The following is a 22,894-nucleotide window of genomic DNA, read 5'->3' as shown; positions in this document are numbered from 1 at the left end:
GCGTGTGCGAGTTTAGGAATACGATGTTGAGCACTGCTGTTGGCGTGTTAAGGTCATCGAAGAAGTTTAGGAAGAGCAATAAACTCTGTGTGCCTCTGTTGGGACATTACATCACATTGGACTTTTGTTGCAGTTTGTCGCTCTTAATTTTGCACGTGCACAGGATCACGGTCAATAAAGGGGTATTGTGCCGTGCAGGATTATACCAAGCATTGTTGCTTCCCTACTGTTTACTACTGCTGTAACTTCTATCAGTCCGTTCCGCCATGTTTGATCGAGGAAATATAACATATAAATATAACAGCTGATCACCGAGATCAAACTCAAATTAATCGCGATCAACGATCACAATCATATAATCGCTCAGCCCTAAGAACAAGTATGTTAATACTAATGAACACAGAATGTTTATAACAGAATACATTTACATATGCATAAAAAACTTTTGTCTTTTGTATTATTTTTTTAATGAATTTTGAAAATTCCCTCGCGCCAACACTGCAACTGTTGGTGTGTCAGTATTGTCACAGTCAGTACATGCAGAGGGAAAATCCATTATATGATCAATAATAGAATGATTAAATATTTTTATTTGTTTATCCATCCATCCATTTTCTACCGCTTGTCCCTTTTGGGGTCGCGGGGGGTGCTGGAGCCTATCTCATCTGCATTCGGGCGGGGGAGGTGGGAGGAAGCCGTAGTACCCGGAGGGAATCCACGCAGTCACGGGGAGAACATGCAAACTCCACACAGAAAGATCCCGAGCCCGGGATTGAACTCGGGACTGCTCAGGACCTTCGTATTGTGAGGCACATGCACTAACCCCTGTACCATCGTGCTGCCCATTATTTGTTTATAAGTTGTTTTATTTATTTGCACATTTCTTGTGCAGAATTAGCTTTATTTAGTTCAAACAATTGTATGTAATAAAAGAGAATAAGGAACTAATTTTAATAATGTTATTGTCAGCACTCACCATAAATAGAAACATTTACAGTTAATACATGTGATCAGTATCAGCCTATCTCACTTATGGATAATCGGTATCGGAATGGGGAGCATAAAACCCTTATTGGAACATCCCCATCAATTTGTAAAGAGCGGTGTGTTTGTTCCCTCTCGTGTTTATATTTGATGTTTTCATCAAGTTTTGGTTATGAATGTGATTTAGAGTGAGAAGGAAACATGGACAAAACGATTGAAAAGATGGATTGTTTCCAGCAGCTGTTCAATGTTACTGGCAAGGACACTAATTAAAGCAGCTTTAACGAAGTCCTCACTGAGCGATAACGCTGATCGTGTTCCCTCAGATGCACGTTCAGGTTCCCCAGCACCAACATCAAGATCACCTTCACGGCGCTCTCCAGCGGGAAGAAGATGAAGCGTGAAGCTCCCGAGTCTCCCGTCAAGCCGGTCCAGCCTCACATCGCCCCGCTCACCATCAACATTCCAGACAACATCGCCCACCTCATGAGCCCGCTGCCCTCGCCCACCGGAACCATCAGGTATTTGTTGGACCTCAACCCATCAACAACACAAACACACACACACACACACACACACACACACACTTGCTGGCAGCAAAGAGTATAATTGTAAGCATTAGGGGTGTAACGGTACGTGTATTTGTATTGAACCGTTTCGGTACGGGGGGTTCGGTTCGGTTCGGAGGTGTACCGAACGAGTTTCCACACGAACATATTAAGCTAAGCTAAAGTCTTAACCAGCTGCTCCGCTTCCTTATGCCTGTCTGTCAGTACACAGCACCCAGCATTGTCCCACCCACACAACCATCTGATTGGTTACATACAGAGCGGTAACGGCCAATCAGCAGTGCGTATTCAGGGCGCATGTAGTCAGTGCTTAGCGTTTAGCAGGTAAGCATCAGGCAGCAACTCTCCCCAAATTATAATAAACACCTCCCAGTCAACTACTAGTAACATCACTATGAGCCCGTTGACCTTCTAGAAATATAAACTGCAGCTCAGCTCGCTTGCAGTCCTGGCTAGAGGTGAAGGCTAATTCAATTTTAGCGTAACGTTAGCTCATTTTGGGGTGCGTGCGTGCGTGCGTGCGTGTGTGTGTGTGTGTGTGTGTGTGTGTTACGGACAGCAAAGCCCTGTCTCTGTTATTTCACTTTACCTTTTTCTGTGTTGATTGAGCTGTGTTGAAGCAGCAAAAAAGGACATTATGTTAAATGAAGAGTTTCTGTCTCTGATAGTTGATATAATAATGTAAGTGCATCATTAAGCCTACATGAACTCCATGGTATTCAGGGATGAATAGTCTCTCCTATTGCTATTTTAGTATTTTTTCAGATATAGTTACATTAATCATTAGTAATGTAGCTGCTTCGTTTTGAATGGCAGGGTCCCTGCTATCACGTGTTAATAAAAATATAACATTTACATAATAAAAATCAACTACAGGCTTCCCAAATGCTGTAATAAATTAAGCATGATGAGTTGACTTGAAACTGTTTAATGTTGCACTTTTTATATGTAGAAGAAAAGTTTTGTCATTTTATTTAATCTGAGCAACAACTTGAGGCAGTTTAATGTGGATTAACGTGGGCAAAATTATTATAGTGTTCCCAATGTTAAAAGGATAAAGCCATTGTTTACAAATTTGGTAAATAAATAACCAAAAAATGTATATTTTGTTGTTGTCTTACTGTACCGAAAATGAACCGAACCGTGACCTCTAAACCGAGGTATGTACCGAACCGAAATTTTTGTGTACCGTTACACCCCTGGTAAGCATGTACTCACACTACTTCTTTGACACATTCACTTCCTTTTGTTCTTGTACTGCCATTACTCTGACTTGATGGATAACATCCATTCTTATTTGGAGTCTCTGGGATTCTACTATGCAAGGTGATTGTTAATTAATAGGCCTGATTCAGACGGAATGATAACCTTGGGCAAAAATATCACCATTTCACAGTATGGTCTAAGGTTGTACTGTATACCGCAGTACTAATGAATTAAAATCTCTTCTGTATTTCTTCTGAAAAATACTGGTACCGTATTTTCCGCACTATAAGGCGCACCGGATTATTAGCCGCACCTTCAATGAATTACATATTTCATAACTTTGTCCACCAATAAGCCGCCCCGGACTATAAGCCGCGCCTACGCTGCGCTAAAGGGAATGTCAAAAAAACAGTCAGATAGGTCAGTCAAACTTTAATAATATATTAAAAACCAGCGTTCTAACAACTCTGTTCACTCCCAAAATGTACGCAAATGTGCAATCACAAACATAGTAAAATTCAAAATAGTGCAGAGCAATAGCAACATAATGTTGCTCGAACGTTAATGTCACAACACACAAAATAAACATAGCGCTCACTTTCTGAAGTTATTCTTCATTCGTAAATCCTTCGTCTTCGGTGTCCGAAGTGAAAAGTTGGGCAAATTTACGATCCACTGGCAGATGTTGGCGTCGTCTGGCGCTGCCTCCTCGTCTTAGTGAAGGTGTGTTCGCCTTCTGTCTTCCATTGTTCCCACGCAGTTAGCAGTCTAGCTTCGAATGCCCTGTTGACACCAATATCTAGCGGCTGGAGGTCTTTTGTCAATCCACCCGGAATGACGGCGAGTATTGAATTAAGCGCGTAAGCGTGTCTCTCAATGTGCTGTTATGAGCTAGCAAATATAACAACTACACTACCCAGCATGCAACGATAGTTACGAGCATGCGCGGTAGCCCTGAGAAGTTCCCAAGCAGTTAGCAGTCTAGCTTCGAATGCCCTGTTGACACCAATATCTAGCGGCTGGAGGTCTTTTGTCAATCCACCCGGAATGACGGCGAGTATTGAATTAAGCGCGTAAGCGTGTCTCTCAATGTGCTGTTATGAGCTAGCAAATATAACAACTACACTACCCAGCATGCAACGATAGTTACGAGCATGCGCGGTAGCCCTGAGAAGTTCCCACGCAGTTAGCAGTCTAGCTTCGAATGCCCTGTTGACACCAATATCTAGCGGCTGGAGGTCTTTTGTCAATCCACCCGGAATGACGGCGAGTATTGAATTAAGCGCGTAAGCGTGTCTCTCAATGTGATGTTATGAGCTAGCAAATATAACAACTACACTACCCAGCATGCAACGATAGTTACGAGCATGCGCGGTAGCCCTGAGAAGCGTTGTCGTATGCTGGGAGTTCGAATGTGGTTATGAGCACGCTGTGAGAAAACGTTGAGAACTCATTTAACACGCCTCGTCTGCATTATTTATAATTAGACAGACAACACACTTAATAGGAGCCATTTTGGGGTCTTTACATAAACACACAAATGGAAATGAAACGTCACATATCCCAGCATGCACCGCGCGCTTCTTCTACGGGGAAAAAAGATGGCGGCTGTTTACCGTAGTTGCGAGACCTAAACTTTATGAAAATGAATCTTAATATTTATCCATATATAAAGCGCACCGGGTTATAAGGCGCACTGTCAGCTTTTGAGAAAGTTTGTGGTTTTTAGGTGCGCCTTATAGTGCGGAAAATACGGTACTTTTATTGTCTTTGGACATGACTGTCGTCGTCACGTCGCATCATTGCTGGTAAAATGAGCAGATGCGCATGTTCGGCAACGCATACGCATAGAGTACTTACAAGCAGACAAACCGTGGAGAAATCTGAACAACTCAACTGTAACCTGCATTTAACCCACAGCCGCAGAGATTGCTGAGAGGCAAAATAATTGGGTTATGGCTATGCTCAGGTGTGCGTGGCAAAGGTGCTCCACATTGGTCTGACTCTGGTCCCTTTGAAATACAGGTAAAAGCCAGTAAATTAGAATATTTTGAAAAACTTGATTTATTTCAGTAATTGCATTCAAAAGGTGTAACTTGTACATTATATTTATTCATTGTACACAGACTGATGCATTCAAATGTTTATTTCATTTAATTTTGATGATTTGAAGTGGCAACAAATGAAAATCCAAAATTCCGTGTGTCACAAAATTAGAATATTACTTAAGGCTAATACAAAAAAGGGATTTTTAGAAATGTTGGCCAACTGAAAAGTATGAAAATGAAAAATATGAGCATGTACAATACTCAATACTTGGTTGGAGCTCCTTTTGCCTCAATTACCGGTACTGCGTTAATGCGGCGTGGCATGGAGTCGATGAGTTTCTGGCACTGCTCAGGTGTTATTAGAGCCCAGGTTGCTCTGATAGTGGCCTTCAACTCTTCTGCGTTTTTGGGTCTGGCATTCTGCATCTTCCTTTTCACAATACCCCACAGATTTTCTATGGGGCTAAGGTCAGGAGAGTTGGCGGGCCAATTTAGAACAGAAATACCATGGTCTGTAAACCAGGCACGGGTAGATTTTGCGCTGTGTCCAGGCGCCAAGTCCTGTTGGAACTTGAAATCTCCATCTCCATAGAGCAGGTCAGCAGCAGGAAGCATGAAGTGCTCTAAAACTTGCTGGTAGACGGCTGCGTTGACCCTGGATCTCAGGAAACAAGAGTGGACCGACACCAGCAGATGACATGGCACCCCAAACCATCACCCAACCATGCAAATTTTGCATTTCCTTTGGAAATCGAGGTCCCAGAGTCTGGAGGAAGACAGGAGAGGCACAGGATCCACGTTGCCTGAAGTCTAGTGTAAAGTTTCCACCATCAGTGATGGTTTGGGGTGCCATGTCATCTGCTGGTGTCGGTCCACTCTGTTTCCTGAGATCCAGGGTCAACGCAGCCGTCTACCAGCAAGTTTTAGAGCACTTCATGCTTCCTGCTGCTGACCTGCTCTATGGAGATGGAGATTTCAAGTTCCAACAGGACTTGGCGCCTGCACACAGCGCAAAATCTACCCGTGCCTGGTTTACGGACCATGGTATTTCTGTTCTAAATTGGCCCGCCAACTCCCCTGACCTTAGCCCCATAGAAAATCCGTGGGGTATTGTGAAAAGGAAGATGCAGAATGCCAGACCCAAAAACGCAGAAGAGTTGAAGGCCACTATCAGAGCAACCTGGGCTCTCATAACACCTGAGCAGTGCCAGAAACTCATCGACTCCATGCCACGCCGCATTAACGCAGTAATTGAGGCAAAAGGAGCTCCAACCAAGTATTGAGTATTGTACATGCTCATATTTTTCATTTTCATACTTTTCAGTTGGCCAACATTTCTAAAAATCCCTTTTTTGTATTAGCCTTAAGTAATAATCTAATTTTGTGACACACGGAATTTTGGATTTTCATTTGTTGCCACTTCAAATCATCAAAATTAAATGAAATAAACATTTGAATGCATCAGTCTGTGTGCAATGAATAAATATAATGTACAAGTTACACCTTTTGAATGCAATTACTGAAATAAATCAAGTTTTTCAAAATACTCTAATTTACTGGCTTTTACCTGTAATCCATTAAACTGCCATAATGTCGAGGTGACTTTATCTCTTTTACCAACAATTTTTTTATTTTTACTTTTTACCATGGAACCTAATGTTTTTTTGAGTGTGCGTGTGTGTTTGTTGTTGTGCCAATAAAAAAAAATGTACTTGAATTGATTTAGACAAAGTTTAGCTAGGAGACTTTACTTTAAAATAGTTAAATCTATTTTTCACACAACTTTGTCTCACACTTTTTAGCGAGCTAGCAAGGCAACAAGGTAACTATCTCACCAAGTTGAGATGGCAAACTCCACATGTCCGACATCAGGCCCCCGTTTTAACTGTACTGCCTTAAAAAAGGAGGTACACTTCGACGCATGAGCAAAGTATTCATGTCTGGAACAAGATTAGACTGAAATGTTCCCACACTAGGAGCGATTACATAATCGACTGTCGACAATGCAATTTTTATTGGCGACAAATGTTATTTTGGACAAATGGTGGCACTCCTAGTGCAAACTCAGGCCAGCGGGAGAAGGAGAGAAAGGAACGATCGTACCCTGCTTACTAGAGATCGACTGATTATATTTTAACGTATATTGGTATCAACCTTCTTTTGTTTATTACAATATACCTACATCAGCAGATAAAATAAATACACATTGAGAGGGACAAGTGGTAGAAGATGAATGGATGATACGAGTATTTAGTATTTGAAAAAATCAATAATTGGTGAAGTAGATAGTACTAACCACTGCTTAAGTACCAGCCCCTTTGCCCTGCATCTAGGGGTGTAACGGTACACAAAAATTTCGGTTCGGTACCTACCTCGGTTTAGAGGTCACGGTTCGGTTCATTTTTGGTACAGTAAGAAAACAACAAAATATAAATTTTTTGGTTATTTATTTACCAAATTTGTAAACAATGGCTTTATCCTTTTAACATTGGGAACACTACAATAATTCTGCCCACGTTAATCAACATTAAACTGCCTCAAGTTGTTGCTCAGATTAAATAAAATGATAAAACTTTTCTTGTACATATAAAAAGTGCAACATTAAACAGTTTCAAGTCAACTCATCATGCTTAATTTATTACAGCATTTGGGAAGCCCATCCATCCATCCATTTTCTACCGCTTATTCCCTTTGGGGTCGCGGGCCCTGTAGTTGATTTTTATTATGTACCGTATTTTCCACACTATAAGCCGCCCCGGTTTATTAGCCGCACCTTCAATGAATGGTATATTTCAAAACTTTGTTCACCTATAAGCCGCCCCGGGTTATAAGCCGCACCTACGCTGCGCTAAAGGGAATGTCAAAAAAACAGTCAGATAGGTCAGTCAAACTTTAATAATATATTACAACCCAGCGTTCTAACAACTCTGTTCACCCCCATAATGTAATGTGCAAATGTGCAATCACAAAAATAGTAACACTCAAAATAGTGCAGAGCAATAGCAATATCAATAACTCAACGTTGCTTGAACGTTAATGTCACACAACACACAAAATAAACATTTAAAGCCCACTTTCTGAAGTTATTCCTCATCCATAAATCCCTCGAATTGTTCTTCGGTGTCTGAATTAAAAAGTTGGGCGAATACGGCATCCAAAATGGCCGGCTCCGTCTTGTCGAAGTCATCAGAGTCAGTTTTGCTGTTGTTGTCCAGCAGTACCGTGAATCCTGCCTTCTGTAAAGCTCGGACCACAGTTGAGACCGATATATCCGCTCAGGCATTTACAATCCACTGGCAGATGTTAGCGTATGTCATCCGGCGCTGTCTCCCTGTCTTAGTGGCGCAGGTCATCTTGTTGCTTCCTCTACCTACGCAACATTGATTCATTTATGTTCAATTCTCTTGCTGCTGCTCTATTTCCGTGTTCCACTGCGTGACTTATTGCCTTGAGTTTGAATTCTGCGTTGTACGCATGTCTCTTAATAGGAGCCATTTTGTGGTCTTTACAGATGTAAACACACAAATTAAATGAAACGTAATATCCGCGCGCTTCTTCTTCTACGGGGGCGGGTGGTTGCTTACAGTAGAAGAAGAAGCGCTTCCTCTTCTATGGGGGCGGGTGCTTACCTTGGCGGTTGCTTACCGTAGAAGAAGAAGCGCTTCCTCTTCTACAGGGAAAAAAGATGGCGGCTGTTTACCGTAGTTGTGAGACCTAAACTTTATGAAAATGAATATTAATATTAATCCATATATAAGGCGCACCGGGTTATAAGCCGCACTGTCAGCTTTTGAGAAAATTTGTGGTTTTTAGGTGCGGCTTATAGTGCGGAAAATACGGTAAATGTTATATTTTTATCAACATGTGATAGCAGGTACCCCGCCATTCAAAAACTAGGCTGCTGCATTACTAATGATTACCGTAATGTAACTATAGCTGAAAAAATGGTGCAATAGGAGAGACTATTCATCCCTGAACACCATGGAGTTCATGTAGGCTTAATGATGCAGTTACATTATTATATCAACTATCATAGACAGAAACTCTTCATTTAACATAATGTCCTGCTTCAACACAGCTCAATCAACACAGAAAAAGGTAGAGTGAAATAACAGACAGACAGGGCTTTGCTGTCTGTAACACGCACACACACACACACACACCGCAAAATGAACTAACGTTACGCTAAAATTGAATTAGCCTTCACCTCAAGCCAGGACTGCGAGCAAGCTGAGCTGCAGTTTATATTTCTGGAAGGTCAACGGGCTCATAGTGATGTTACTCGTAGTTGACTGGGAGGTGTTTATTATAATTTGGGGAGAGTCCGCTGCCTGATGCTTACCTGCTAAACGCTAACCACTGACTGACATGTGCTCTGAATACGCACTGCTGATTGGCTGTTACCGCTCTGTTTGTAACCAATAAGATGGTTGTGTGGGTGGGACAATGCTGGGTGCTGTGTAGAGTCCTGACAGAGACAGAAGCAGAAGGAAGCGGAGGCGGCTACTTAATATGTTCGTGTGGAAACTCGTTCGGTACACCTCCAAACCGAACCGAAACCCCCGTACCGAAACGGTTCAATACAAATACACGTACCGTTACACCCCTACCTGCATCTGTCAGTTATTTTGTCTCTATTTCAAGTAAGAATAATCTAAACTCTCATTGTCAATAATTGTCCCCAAATATGTCTTGATATCCGACTGGGCATTTGAGTTCTTGTGAGAATTCTTCTCCGGTGTGCTCAGCTGCTTTCAACGCAGCGCTCACGTCTCCTGTGCTTACCTGTCAAAACTTCCATTTTTTTGCCAGGAAATCCAGTTTGTATCGTTCTTTCCTGCCGTCTTCTCGGTCTTGTTTGTTTGTTTTTGCTACTGCAGCGATGGAGTCGCTCGACAAGCCTCGGTTCGCAACACTCGAACCGTGGGCTCATCAAAGTAGTGCCACAAGTTTCATGTTCTGTTATTCAGTCACGTAAAAAAACCCGCGACAGACATGGATGTCAAATATGACACTTGTTATATAGGAAAAGAACAGCAGGCAGCAGCTCACACCAATGTTCCCTCTAATTTTTCATGTGTGTGAGCAAACGCACAAACTCCCTGAGCATTCAGTGGAGCACATGTGAGCAACATCAGACGTGCACACTGTGGCCACACCAGCGTCACACCTGTCCCAAACCTGACATCATAACAATTTAAATGTTTTATTAAAATAATTTTCTGATATAAGTGTTTTTGCCCTCTTACAATGACAATAACAAAAAAACATGTTTTTCATGACCTATGTGCTAGTATTGTATGTCTGGCTGCGGGTCCTGCCTTTAAAAGAAATGTTACCCCTTTCAGAGATTACATTTAGTTCCTGTAACTTTCTGTCTGTAAAATACATCTTTTTATTAGCATTTATGAAATCTAGTGACAATATTTCATGAATAATATCCTTAGATTAACATTCTTAATAAATGGCAGTAAAATAAGCACACATCTGATTGTGGAGTCAGAGTGTTACAACCTGGCATTTACACATTGTGTGGCGTTGGGGTTGTCCGACTTTTTGTGTGGCCATAAACGCAGCACTGGCTAAGTGCCATGAGTGCTTGTGTTGGTGCAGGTGAGAGAGCGAACGGCTTCTGTTGAAACGACGGATGATAACATTGGTTTAAGCCTGGCAGAAAATTACCAGTTTTTATAGATAAAAGGTTTTTTTACTAATTTTTTTGGTGTGGTTACAAACAGTTTTGCTCAATAAAGTGATTGATGGAATTCCTGTCCGTAAAGTGTCTCGACAGACGATAATTGAACTGTGTTGACAAAGATTGTTTTATTCATTGGGACCACTCTTGTTGTCACCTGTCACTCACATAGTTGCATTGCAAAATCATACAGAATAAATTGTAATGTGTTTATTTTGTTTAAAGTTCAGATGGGATTTTTGATTTCTTGTGCGGCATTAATTTGCTGTGCGCAGAGGACGCAATTGCGCAGGTGCGCACCTTAGAGGGAACGTTGGCTCACACCTTCTCATACTTTCTGTAACATCCAGGAAGAAATTATGTTAGGCAGCATGAAAAATGTCCCAACTATATGTAAAAAGAGCCCAAAATGTTTGCAGTATTTTAGGGTTCCTCACAAGGAAACCTTACAAGTAATAAATCCATAAACTGCTATGAAATTGAGTACAATAGATGAGTTATTGTGATGTAGACAATGCCATATTTTACCAATTTTCCAAGGAGATTTGCCATATTTTGAAATGGAAATGTTGATGCTCCTCTTAGACAAACGTAATAAAGGTTTTTGATGTTTTTGCTGTTAACCACAACATTAGTGCCGCATCAAACATTATGTCGCTACTGGTCCCACGTTTCCTAAAGAATAATATTTTAAAAAAAATCAACTTCAAGCCTTTTCCAGCTGTTTACTTACTGCAAATTAATATCTGCTTCAAATTTCGATTATCGGCCTCCTTGACTCCTAATAATCGGTATCCCTGGTATAAGAGTGTGGAGTTTTCTGACTTGCATGAACTTTAAGGAGTGTTATGCACAAGCCTTGAAGAGTGAGGACTTAGTTCCAAACGGTGCAGTGATGGCCTTGTTGTTGTTCTACCCCTCAGTGCTGCCAACTCGTGCCCCTCCAGCCCGCGAGGTGCCGGTTCCTCTGGCTACCGCATGGGAGGCCGCATGGTGAGCTCTGCCGAGCTGCAGCTCATCAACGACAACTCTCAGCCTGACAACGACAAAGAGGCGTCAGGAGAGGACAGTCCTAAGGTGAGAGCAGCGCTACTCTTAATACAAAGTAATGTTCCTCGAAGCTAAGCTGTTGTCATTCCCCACGCAGGACGACTCCAAGCCTCCCTACTCGTATGCTCAGCTGATCGTCCAGGCCATCACCATGGCGCAGGACAAGCAGCTCACACTAAACGGGATCTACAACCACATCACCAAGAACTATCCCTACTACAGAACTGCCGACAAGGGCTGGCAGGTCTGTGGGACGGACGGCACCATCAACACGCCGAAGCGACTGCTAACGTCTCTCTTCCCCTCCTTCGCCACAGAACTCCATCCGTCACAACCTGTCGCTGAACCGCTACTTCATCAAAGTGGCTCGCTCGCAGGAGGAGCCCGGCAAAGGTTCCTTCTGGAGGATAGACCCGTCCTCAGAGGGCAAGCTCATCGAGCAGGCCTTCAGGAAACGAAGGCCCCGCGGCGTCCCCTGCTTCAGGACCCCACACGGACCCCTCTCCTCTAGGTCCGACACACGCTCTTTTGCCATGGAAGCGCAGTACAGTCCTTCCTTGTTTATCGCGGTTAATTAGTTCCAGGCCTGACCGTGGTAAAGACATTTTTGTGAAGTATGTTTATTAATAATAAATATTTTCATAGTTAAAGCATTAAAAAAATAATCTTCTAAATACATTTTTAACATAGAGCCATCTAAACATGAAATACCAGCCATATATTCCCCTTTACACTCCTTTCACCCCTGCGTATTCTACTGTAGATCACAGTAGTCACTGGTAGCCGGGAGGCCCCTCAAGCATCATTGGTATGGTTGTCACCCAGCCACTACAACAAATCCACTACCTGGAAATACTTAATCACATCCTGGGTAATTCCTCTAAGTTAGAACAGGGCTCGCATGTGCTGAAACCACGGGCGTAACTTGTTGTGTAAAACGCTGGTCAACTTGACAATCGCAGCTACGTCCATATATATAGCCCTAAATCACAAGTGTCTCAAAGGGCTGCACAAGCCACAACGACATCCTCGGTACAGAGCCCACATAAGGGCAAGGAAAAACTCACCCCAGAGGGACGTCGATGTGAATGACTATGACAGGACCGCATTTGTGGGTAAACAACCCCCCCCCCCCCCCCCCCCTCTAGGGGAGACCGCAATGGATGTCGAGTGGGTCTGACATAATATTGTGAAAGTCCAGTCCATAGTGGATCCAACATATCAGCGAAAGTCCAGCCCATAGTAGATCCAACATAATAGTGAGAGTCCAGTCCATAGTGCAGCCAGCAGGAAACCGTCCCGAGCGGAGACGGGTCAGCAGCGCAGAGATGTCCCCAACTGATGCACAGGCAAGCGGTCCACCCCGGGTCCCGACTCTGGACAGCCAGCACTTCCTCCATGGCCACCGGACCTGTGTAACTCCCCCTCCACAAGGGAGAGGGGAGCAGAGGAGAAAAGAAAAGAAACGGCAGATCAACTGGTCTAAAAAGGGGGTCTATTTAAAGGCTAGAGTATACAACTGAGTTTTAAGATGGGACTTAAATGCTTCTACTGAGGTAGCATCTCTAACTGTTACCGGGAGGGCATTCCATAGTACTGAAGCCCGAATAGAAAACGCTCTATAGCCCGCAGACTTTTTTTGGGCTCTGGGAATCACTAATAAGGCGGAGTTCTTTGAACGCAGATTTCTTGCCGGGACATATGGTACAATACAATCGGCAAGATAGGCTGGAGCTAGACCGTGTAGTATTTTATACGTAAGTAGTAAAACCTTAAAGTCACATCTTAAGTACACAGGAAGCCAGTGCAGGTGAGCCAGTATAGGCGTAATATGATCAAACTTTCTTGTTCTTGTCAAAAGTCTAGCAGCCGCATTTTGTACCAACTGTAATCTTTTAATGCTAGACATAGGGAGACCCGAAAATAATACGTTACAGTAATCGAGACGAGACGTAACGATTACAAACGAAATTCTGTGTTCTTAGACTTGACTTGCGTGTCCTGCGTTGTCATTACGCATCGCTCACACCAAAGGTATTTTTTTTTCTTTTTCCTAGGAGTATTTTTTTTCTTCTTCTTTTGATCTGGTTTGATTTATCATTTTTGGGACTTATGCAGATTCTAAAATACACAAAAAATGGGGAAGAAAAGTTGGTTTTACATAATAGGTCCCCTTTAAGTGTCGCTTCCAGTCATATCGAGTCCTGCGTATTTTGAAATCGCTCACGCCAAAGTCTCACCAATGTGGAAATGTTATTGATGAGGCAGGAGTTGAGGATAAAGTCCATCAAAAAGTTAAAATTAAAATTAGCTGCCAGATGTTAGCATTATTCAACCTTAACCTGGAAATAAGAACATACCATCATCAATCATCAACTCAAATGCATATAAGACAACATTTAATTTAGGCCTTAAATTTTTGTTCTCCGACAGGAGCGCACCCGCCTCTCCCAACCACTTGGGGGTGCTGTCGGCTCACTCCAGCGGCGTGCAGACTCCTGAGAGCCTGTCTCGAGAGGGCTCCCCTGTCCCTCTGGAGATGGACACCTCGGCCCCCGCCGTCATTACCACGGCGTTGCAGCCCAAGCTGGCCGTGATCCAAGAGGCTCGCTTTGCACAGACCACCTCAGGTGGGTATTAGGGGGCCTTTAGGTGTCCCTTTAAGACTGACAACCATGTTCTGTGGTCTTCCAGGCTCCCCCGTCAGCAGCCAGCCGGTCCTCATCGCCGTCCAGGGTCAGTTACCTCCTAGCATGAAGCCTGTCACCTACACCATGGCGTCCCCCGTCAGCACCAGCGCCTCCCAGCCGGCGGTCCAGACCGTCCATGTCCTGCAGCAGATCCCAGCGGGATCCACCGTCATCGCCCAGCCGGCCACCATCATCAGCAAGAGCGAACTGCAGGAGAACGGCGAGCACGCCGAGGTCAAAGGTGAGCTTTTGATCGCGGCGACACTTAGCATTAGCATTTCGGCTAACGTGCGTGTTTCCTCAGTCAAAATGGAGGGCGTTTCCACCATCACCTCCACGAGCGGAGCCAGTCGCATCATCCAGAGCACCCAGGCGGTCACGCCCCTGCAAACCGTCACCATCGTGCAGCAGGCGCCCATTGGTCAGCACCAACTGCCCATCAAGGCCATTGTGCAGAACGGCACCCACAGCATCACCACCGCCATCCAGAGCGCCGCCAGCTCCGGTGAGAGACCCCGACACGCCGCACATGACATCGCTTTGTCCCGAAACACTAGGGTTCTTGCGAGTCATTAAAAAGAATATAAATTCATTAAAAGGATTTTGCAAAAAATATGGCCTTTTAAAAGCATTCAATTCGATGTCCAAAGGCATTAAAAAATGTAGTACAATTCCGCCTGGTTTAGTCCCTGCTTCCGGTCAGCCCGGGACCCAAACCTGGGTCCTTCGGCTGAGGGTACAGGGTGTTAGCTACCGAGCTAAAAGCCAAAAAGAATGCTACATCCTGTGAAAATGCTCATGCTGTGGTGAAAGCGGGTAAAGGAATATATGTCGGGAAAATGCAAATTTCAGCGAAAGTGACCGGCTGACCTTTAAAATCTGTTTGAAGCCCAGCAATGGTAAACCCCGAGAGGGTTCCACAGCGTGTGCAACTAGTCCTACAAACGTTGCTCAGTGGGTATCAACGTGGTGAAATCACTAATGCTATTAGCTAATCACAATTCGACTATTAACGGCAGTTAACGATAAAGATAAATGATCAGATCAAACAGTCTTGCTACTTAATTCTAATTTACTAAAGAATAGGAGTCAAACTCAAGGCCGAGGGGCCAGATCTGGCCCGCCACATAATTTTATATGGCCTGCGAATGCCCGGAAATAAGATGTCAATAAAGTAGTTTATCTTTTCTTACTAAATGTATCATTCTTTGTTTTGACAGGAAAAAAACATGTACTGCATGAAATTGCATATTTTTAAAACCGTAATGTTATCCATTTTTGCAAAAAATATTATTTTATCCTACTTTTAAAACAATCCTTTTGTTAAAATAAAAATAAATACCTGAGTATCTGCCCGACTTATGATTTCATAGTTTTCCATCAAATTGTACACTGTAAAAATTACAATAGATTTCACGGTAACATTTATGGTGGATTTTACAGCATATTATTGTAAATTTAAAAAACTCTACGACTGTTTTTTTTTTGTTTTTTTTTACTGAGCTCTTTTTTTACTGTAAAATCTAGAACGTACTGATATATAAGCCCACTAAATTTTACGAGAATAGTTTCCCCCCATATATTAGCCGCACCGGACTATAAAGTTAAAAATTAAAGTACCCATGATTGTCACACACACACTAGGTGTGGCGAAATTATTCTCTGCATTTAACCCATCACTCTTGATCGCCCCCTGGGAGGTGAGGTAAGCAGCAGTGGTGGCTGTGCCCGGGAATCATTTTTGGTGATTTAACCCCCAATTCCAACCCTTGATGCTGAGTGCCAAACAGGGAGGTAATGGGTTCCATTTTTATAGTCTTTGGTATGTAAGCCTCAGATATATACGTTGTGAAATTAGTTATTTACACAAAAAGATTCTGTAAATGTTTATTTACATACCTGTAAAACGGCTGATCAAACAAAACAGAAGTCATCGTCATAGACCCACTAGCTGGGGAAGTTAGCTCTCCAATCAGCTAAACAGACTCAATAACTCCACGGTGACGTTTTGATGGATTTACTGAGGATTTTTTGTAACAGGAACAATACAAAAAAAATGCCATTCCAAGATAATAATACTAACACAGACACTAGTAAACGTGTCAGCATATTAGCTAATGCTAATGATGGTTTCTTCAGTACCGTATTTTCCGCACCATAAGCCGCCCTGGGTTATAAGCCGCGCCTTCAATGAACGGCATATTTCAAAACTTTGTCCACCTATAAGCCGCCCCGTGTTATAAGCCGCATCTAACTGCGCTAAAGGGAATGTCAAAAAAACAGTCAGATAGGTCAGTCAAACTTTAATAATATATTAAAAACCACCGTGATGTGGGCGCGCATGGAGTCGTATATCAACATGGACGGAGCTGCGTGAAAAAAGCCACCCGGCCTCTTCGCGTAAACTTCCCTTAACCACTCGCTCATCTTTTCTTCATCCATCCATCCCTTCGAGTTAGCTTTTATGATGACGCCGGCTGGAAAGGTCTCTTTTGGCAAGGTCTTCCTTTTGAATATCACCATGGGTGGAAGTTTCTGGCCATTAGCATGGCAAGCTAGAACCACAGTGAAGGACGACTTCTCATTCCCTGTGGTGCGAATATTCACCGTACGTGCTCCCGTTGTATCCACAGTGCGGTTCACAGGAATATCAAAAGTCAGTGGAACCTCGTCCATGTTGATAATGTTCTCTGGCCGGATCTTTTTTTCAGCTATCTTGTTTTTACAATATGCACGGAAAGTAGCCAGCTTTTCTTGAAAGTCTTTAGGCAGTTGCTGTGAAATAGTAGTCCGTGTGCGGATGGAGAGATTGCGTCTTTTCATGAACCGGAAACCTGTCGCTTAGTAGGAGCCATTTTGTGGTCTTTACAGATGTAAACACACAAAGGAAATGAAACGTAATATCCGCGCGCTTCTTCTTCTTCTACGGGGGCGGGTGGTTGCTTACAGTAGAAGAAGAAGCGCTTCCTCTTCTATGGGGGCGGGTGCTTACCTTGGCGGTTGCTTACCATAGAAGAAGAAGCGCTTCCTCTTCTACGGGGAAAAAAGATGGCGGCTGTTTACCGTAGTTGCGAGACCTAAACTTTATGAAAATGAATATTAATATTACCGTATTTTCCGCACTATAAGGCGCACCTAAAAACCACAAATTTTCTCAAAAGCTGACAGTGCGCCTTATAACCCGGTGCGCTTTATATATGGATAAATATTAAGATTCATTTTCATAAAGTTTAGGTCTCGCAACTACGGTAAACAGCCGCCATCTTTTTTCCCCGTAGAAGAAGCGCGCGGTGCATGCTGGGATATGTGACGTTTCATTTCCATTTGTGTGTTTATGTAAAGACCCCAAAATGGCTCCTATTAAGTGTGTTGTCTGTCTAATTATAAATAATGCAGACGAGGCGTGTTAACTGAGTTCTCAACGTTTACTCACAGCGTGCTCATAACCACATTCTAACTGCCAGCATACAACGCTTCTCAGGGCTACCGCGCATGCTCGTAACTATCGTTGCATGCTGGGTAGTGTAGTTGTTATATTTGCTAGCTCATAACAGCACATTGAGAGACACGCTTACGCGCTTAATTCAATACTCGCCGTCATTCCGGGTGGATTGACAAAAGACCTCCAGCCGCTAGATATTGGTGTCAACAGGGCATTCGAAGCTAGACTGCTAACTGCGTGGGAACAGTGGATGACGAAGAAGCGCGCGGTGCATGCTGGGATATGTGACGTTTCATTTCCATTTGTGTGTTTATGTAAAGACCCCAAAATGGCTCCTATTAAGTGTGTTGTCTGTCTAATTATAAATAATGCAGACGAGGCGTGTTAACTGAGTTCTCAACGTTTACTCACAGCGTGCTCATAACCACATTCTAACTGCCAGCATACAACGCTTCTCAGGGCTACCGCGCATGCTCGTAACTATCGTTGCATGCTGGGTAGTGTAGTTGTTATATTTGCTAGCTCATAACAGCACATTGAGAGACACGCTTACGCGCTTAATTCAATACTCGCCGTCATTCCGGGTGGATTGACAAAAGACCTCCAGCCGCTAGATATTGGTGTCAACAGGGCATTCGAAGCTAGACTGCTAACTGCGTGGGAACAATGGATGACAGAAGGCGAACACACCTTCACTAAGACGAGGAGGCAGCGCCAGACGACGCCAACATCTGCCAGTGGATCGTAAATTTGCCCAACTTTTCACTTCGGACACCGAAGACGAAGGATTTACGAATGAAGAATAACTTCAGAAAGTGAGCGCTATGTTTATTTTGTGTGTTGTGACATTAACGTTCGAGCAACATTATGTTGCTATTGCTCTGCACTATTTTGAATTTTACTATGTTTGTGATTGCACATTTGCGTACATTTTGGGAGTGAACAGAGTTGTTAGAACGCTGGTTTTTAATATATTATTAAAGTTTGACTGACCTATCTGACTGTTTTTTTGACATTCCCTTTAGCGCAGCGTAGGCGCGGCTTATAGTCCGGGGGGCTTATTGGTGGACAAAGTTATGAAATATGCCATTCATTGAAGGTGCGGCTAATAATCCGGTGCGCCTTATAGTGCGGAAAATACGGTAATCCATATATAAGGCGCACCGGGTTATAAGCCGCACTGTCAGCTTTTGAGAAAATTTGTGGAAAATACAGGATAGCAAGTACACATATGCATGAAAACGCTCTTACAGACATTACACATGAGATGGTTTAGTACAGTGGTTCCCCACCTTTTTGTAACTGCGGACCGGTCAATGCTTGAAAATTTGTCCCATGGACCGTGGGGGGGGGTATGTTTTATTTTTTTTATTTTTTTATTTATTTTTTGTTCTAAAGAAATACAATCATGTGTGCTTACGGACTGTATCCCTGCAGACTGTATTGATCTATATTGATATATAATGTATATATTGTGTTTTTTCTGTTGATTTACCGGTAATAAAAACGTTTTTTTTTTATTTCTTGTGCGGCCCGGTACCAATCCATACGAGTAGAAACGCTATGGATGGCTACAAGATGGAACGGCACTCGTACTTCTGGTTGAAAGCTCAGTCTAAACAGATGGGCAAAGCAGCAGAACTCATTTAAAAAATGGCGCCGTCACACCTTTCCAGTGTCTTTGCTTTTTATTTTTATTTTTTAATTTAACTATTTGCATTATGGCCATCAGCGAAGAAAAATACATAAACTAGCCGCAGGGTTTAGAGCGTAGGGAAAAAAACTGCTGTAGTTTTGAATTTATGGTAACAGCTATCTGCAATAGGACCTGGGCATTACGTTTGTTTTAAGTGGCATTGAAAATCATCAAATTAGATTTGCTGCAGAAATATGCTGTTACCTTTTTTTTTTTAATCGCTGCCATTTGTCGCTCTTCTTCAGCTGCGGCGGTGGCCAGCCCGCTGCATCTGCTGGCGGACCACGCCTCCGCCTCTGCCTGCCTCCCCACCAAGCGGCAGAACGGCGACCAGCAGGCGGCAGGAGCGCCCGATGCTAAGCGTGTCAAAACAGAGGACGCGGCGAGGCCGGCGGCGGACTCGTCAGCAGGTAACGACCCGATCAGCCGCCTCAATTAGCTCGTTAATTACACGCCACACACCCCTCCAGCACCGCGACTTTTTCCCCCTCGCATCCCTCGTTGTTTCTTTTACTTGTCCCGCCTCCCGATCTCGAGGTGCCAAACGAGGAGGAATCTCGTCATTTTCACTCTTGTGGACTTAAAGAACTGAAACTTAGAAAAGGGGCGGAGCTAAACGGACATGGCCGCTGACGAAACTCGACTGCAGGAAGCCTTAAATCCACCTTAAGAGCTGACTTTCGTCCTGAGTGGTCCCGCCTCCGCTCGAGACGGACGCCGCCTCTCTGTCGCATCTACCTCAGCCGATAGGAGACCCCGGCGGCCCCTCCTCCCCCCTCCAGTGTCACCAGAACCTACCGGGCCGGCGGCGTGGGTGGCGGCCATCTTGACAAACCATCGACACAATCAGAACGGGAGTCCGTATTCCCGAACGTTTGGCAGCTAGCCCGCTCAGCTCGGAACTTCCTGTCCCGCAGCCGCGTGGAGCACAGGACTGTTTTTTTGTTTGTTTGTATTTTTTTTTACATCTTTTCATGAACTTCCATCATCGATATAAAGACGCCAGCTCGGTGACTAATCTAGAAAAAAGAAAAAATGACTTGTACGGCAACAGACCCCGCCCCCTTGTGACACGCAAACGCCACGTTGATCCTGCATGAGTGCGAGCGCCTTCGCCCCGACGGAAGAAAAAGACAAAAAAAAAAACAATCCAAAGCTGACCTGCACTTGATGAAATGTTTCTGTTCTTTTTTACGCCTCCTTCGTCCTCTTCATCGCCTTTTCTTTAACTTTTTCTCCTCGTCGTCGTGTTGACCCCGCCCCCGTGACGTCGCTCTGATTGTACACGTTCCAAACGTAGTCAAAGAAGAAATGTTTGTTCAGCTTCAGTGGAGGAATGCTTTTTTTTTTAAATAAATTAATTTAAAGTCTGTCTTTTGTCCTTCATTTCGCCACTAGAGGGCAGTGCCTTTTTTGTTTTACTGCTTTATGGCGTACAAAATAATTCAAGATTTACTTTGTGTTTATAAATATTAGAGATGGAATAATGGCTCTTTGAAAGGATTAATTTCTTCCAAAGAGCCGTTCAAAAGACTGGGTTGTAATTATAGTTATTTTTTATTCTTCAAGGGAACAATCACAAACGTCAATTATACGGCAAAATGTAGATCAGAATAATTTATAACAAGGAATAATAATAACAAAAAATATTACTATTTGTAGAAATTATTCTGAAATATTAGCTATAATTTTTTGTTTTTGTTTTCATTGTAAACATTCCATAAAGTGGTGCCATATTTCTATGCTTTGGCAGTGACATCACAAGGGTTTTTTGGGTTGTTATTTCCCCCCAAAAAACTGTGTAGCATTTTAACAATACAGAAAACCCCACACATAATAAAATAAAAGAACAGTGAAAATGTAAGAAAAAACAACAAAAAATCAAGACCTAATGAGAAAAAGATCAAATGTACAAATAATAATATACTCTGTCACCTACAACTCAAAGCTGACACAAAATGTTGTCTTTAAATATATATAAATATATATATATATTTGTTTTACTTTTTCACTGTTCTTTTAAAATTCAGTCCGTGTGTATGTGTATGTATGCATGTACTGTATGTATGCATGTGTGTGTATGCATGTATATACAGTCGTGATCATACACTTGTAAAGAACATAATGTCATGGCTGTCTTGAGTTTCCAATAATTTCTACAACTCTTATTTTTTTGTGATAGAGTGATTAGAGCACATGCTTGTTGGCCACAAAAAACATTCATGAAGTTTGGTTCTTTTATGAATTTATTATGGGTCTACTGAAAATGTGAGCAAATCTGCTGGGTCAAAAGTATACATATAGCAATGTTAATATTTGGTTACATGTCCCTTGGCAAGTTTCACTGCAATAAGGCGCTTTTGGTAGCCATCCACAAGCTTCTGGTTGAATTTTTGACCACTCCTCTTGACAAAATTGGTGCAGTTCAGCTAAATTGTTGGTTTTCTGACCTGGACTTGTTTCTTCAGCTTTGTCCACATGTTTAAGTCAAAGACTGTCAACAGGGACGAAGGAGCCTACCAACTATGGGACACAGTCTTGCAGGGCCGCCCCCGGCCGTTTGGTAGACATCCAGACACCAGGGGACACCGCCATCCCACCACTTCAGGTGGGATGGAACAATCCATATAACACGTCACAGATGACGTCACGCTAACATCACGTGACACCTCTGATGAAGGCTGCAGAAGCAAGATAGCCGAAACTTATCAGGTACAAAACTTTACCTTACTAGCCTATATAAATCAGCCATTTATAAATTCATGAATGTTTTTTGTGACCAACAAGTATGTGCTCCAATCACTCTATCACAAAAAAATAAGAGTTGTAGAAATGATTGGAAACTCAAGACAGCCATGACATTATGTTCTTTACAAGTGTATGTAAACTTTTGACCACAAGAGTGAGTGAATGAGTGTGTCATCTTTTCTTACTTGCTATCATTAGCTCATAGCTCGAGATGGACATAACTTTGTTTTTTTAGGCCAGGTTGTGAAGAAAGTGAGTGTGAAGGACAGTTCTGAGAAGAAGTGGATGCTATTCATTGAATTAGAGAAATAAATTAAAACCATGACAGAGCGTGTAGCTAGCTAACTTGGTGAAGCAGTTGGAGCGTAGCACTGCTCGTCTGCACCATACTGAAGCACAATGAGTCCATAACGCCTGGCAAGGACGTTAAAATAATATCCAAACATGTATTCACGTAAATATGGAGAAGCTGCTGATGGTGTATTTGACGGAGATTATTATCACATTACCTCATTAAAATACTGTACTTGTTAGTACTACGTTCTGTTGCATTGTTTTATATATTTCTTATCCAACAGTAAATATAATTTAAAAGATCATTGAATCATAAACGATCATTGTTAAAATGTACTTATAATTGTGAATGAGGTAATGCTACTTTTTTGTATTTAATTTATGCCTATATTCAATATATTGAGGCAGTAGTTTTTTCTTTCCTACGTGTCTTATTGTTGTGATTTTATGTAATATTATGTATTTAAAAAAC

The 22,894-nt window shown here is 42.7% G+C and overlaps 1 protein-coding gene across 1 annotated transcript in view; it reads left to right on the top strand.

The window, feature by feature from the left end:
* The window catches only part of foxk2b (forkhead box K2b), a 36,169-nt gene extending 15,419 nt beyond the window's left edge, over window positions 1–20,750 (top strand). The window contains exons 2-9 of the mRNA XM_061981467.2: window positions 1,311–1,505; window positions 11,426–11,579; window positions 11,650–11,796; window positions 11,870–12,063; window positions 13,986–14,182; window positions 14,247–14,483; window positions 14,547–14,747; window positions 19,626–20,750. Of these exons, the coding sequence (XP_061837451.1) occupies window positions 1,311–1,505; window positions 11,426–11,579; window positions 11,650–11,796; window positions 11,870–12,063; window positions 13,986–14,182; window positions 14,247–14,483; window positions 14,547–14,747; window positions 19,626–19,819 (1,519 nt within the window). The 3' untranslated portion in view covers window positions 19,820–20,750. The remainder of the gene's footprint in view (window positions 1–1,310; window positions 1,506–11,425; window positions 11,580–11,649; window positions 11,797–11,869; window positions 12,064–13,985; window positions 14,183–14,246; window positions 14,484–14,546; window positions 14,748–19,625) is intronic.
* Window positions 20,751–22,894: the final 2,144 nt, after the last annotated feature.

The sequence above is a fragment of the Nerophis lumbriciformis genome, linkage group LG24 (assembly GCF_033978685.3).
Source record: "Nerophis lumbriciformis linkage group LG24, RoL_Nlum_v2.1, whole genome shotgun sequence".
Classification (NCBI taxonomy): Eukaryota; Metazoa; Chordata; class Actinopteri; order Syngnathiformes; family Syngnathidae; genus Nerophis; species Nerophis lumbriciformis.
Note: the sequence above shows the minus strand (reverse complement) of the source record. Positions and strands in the feature narration are given on the sequence as shown.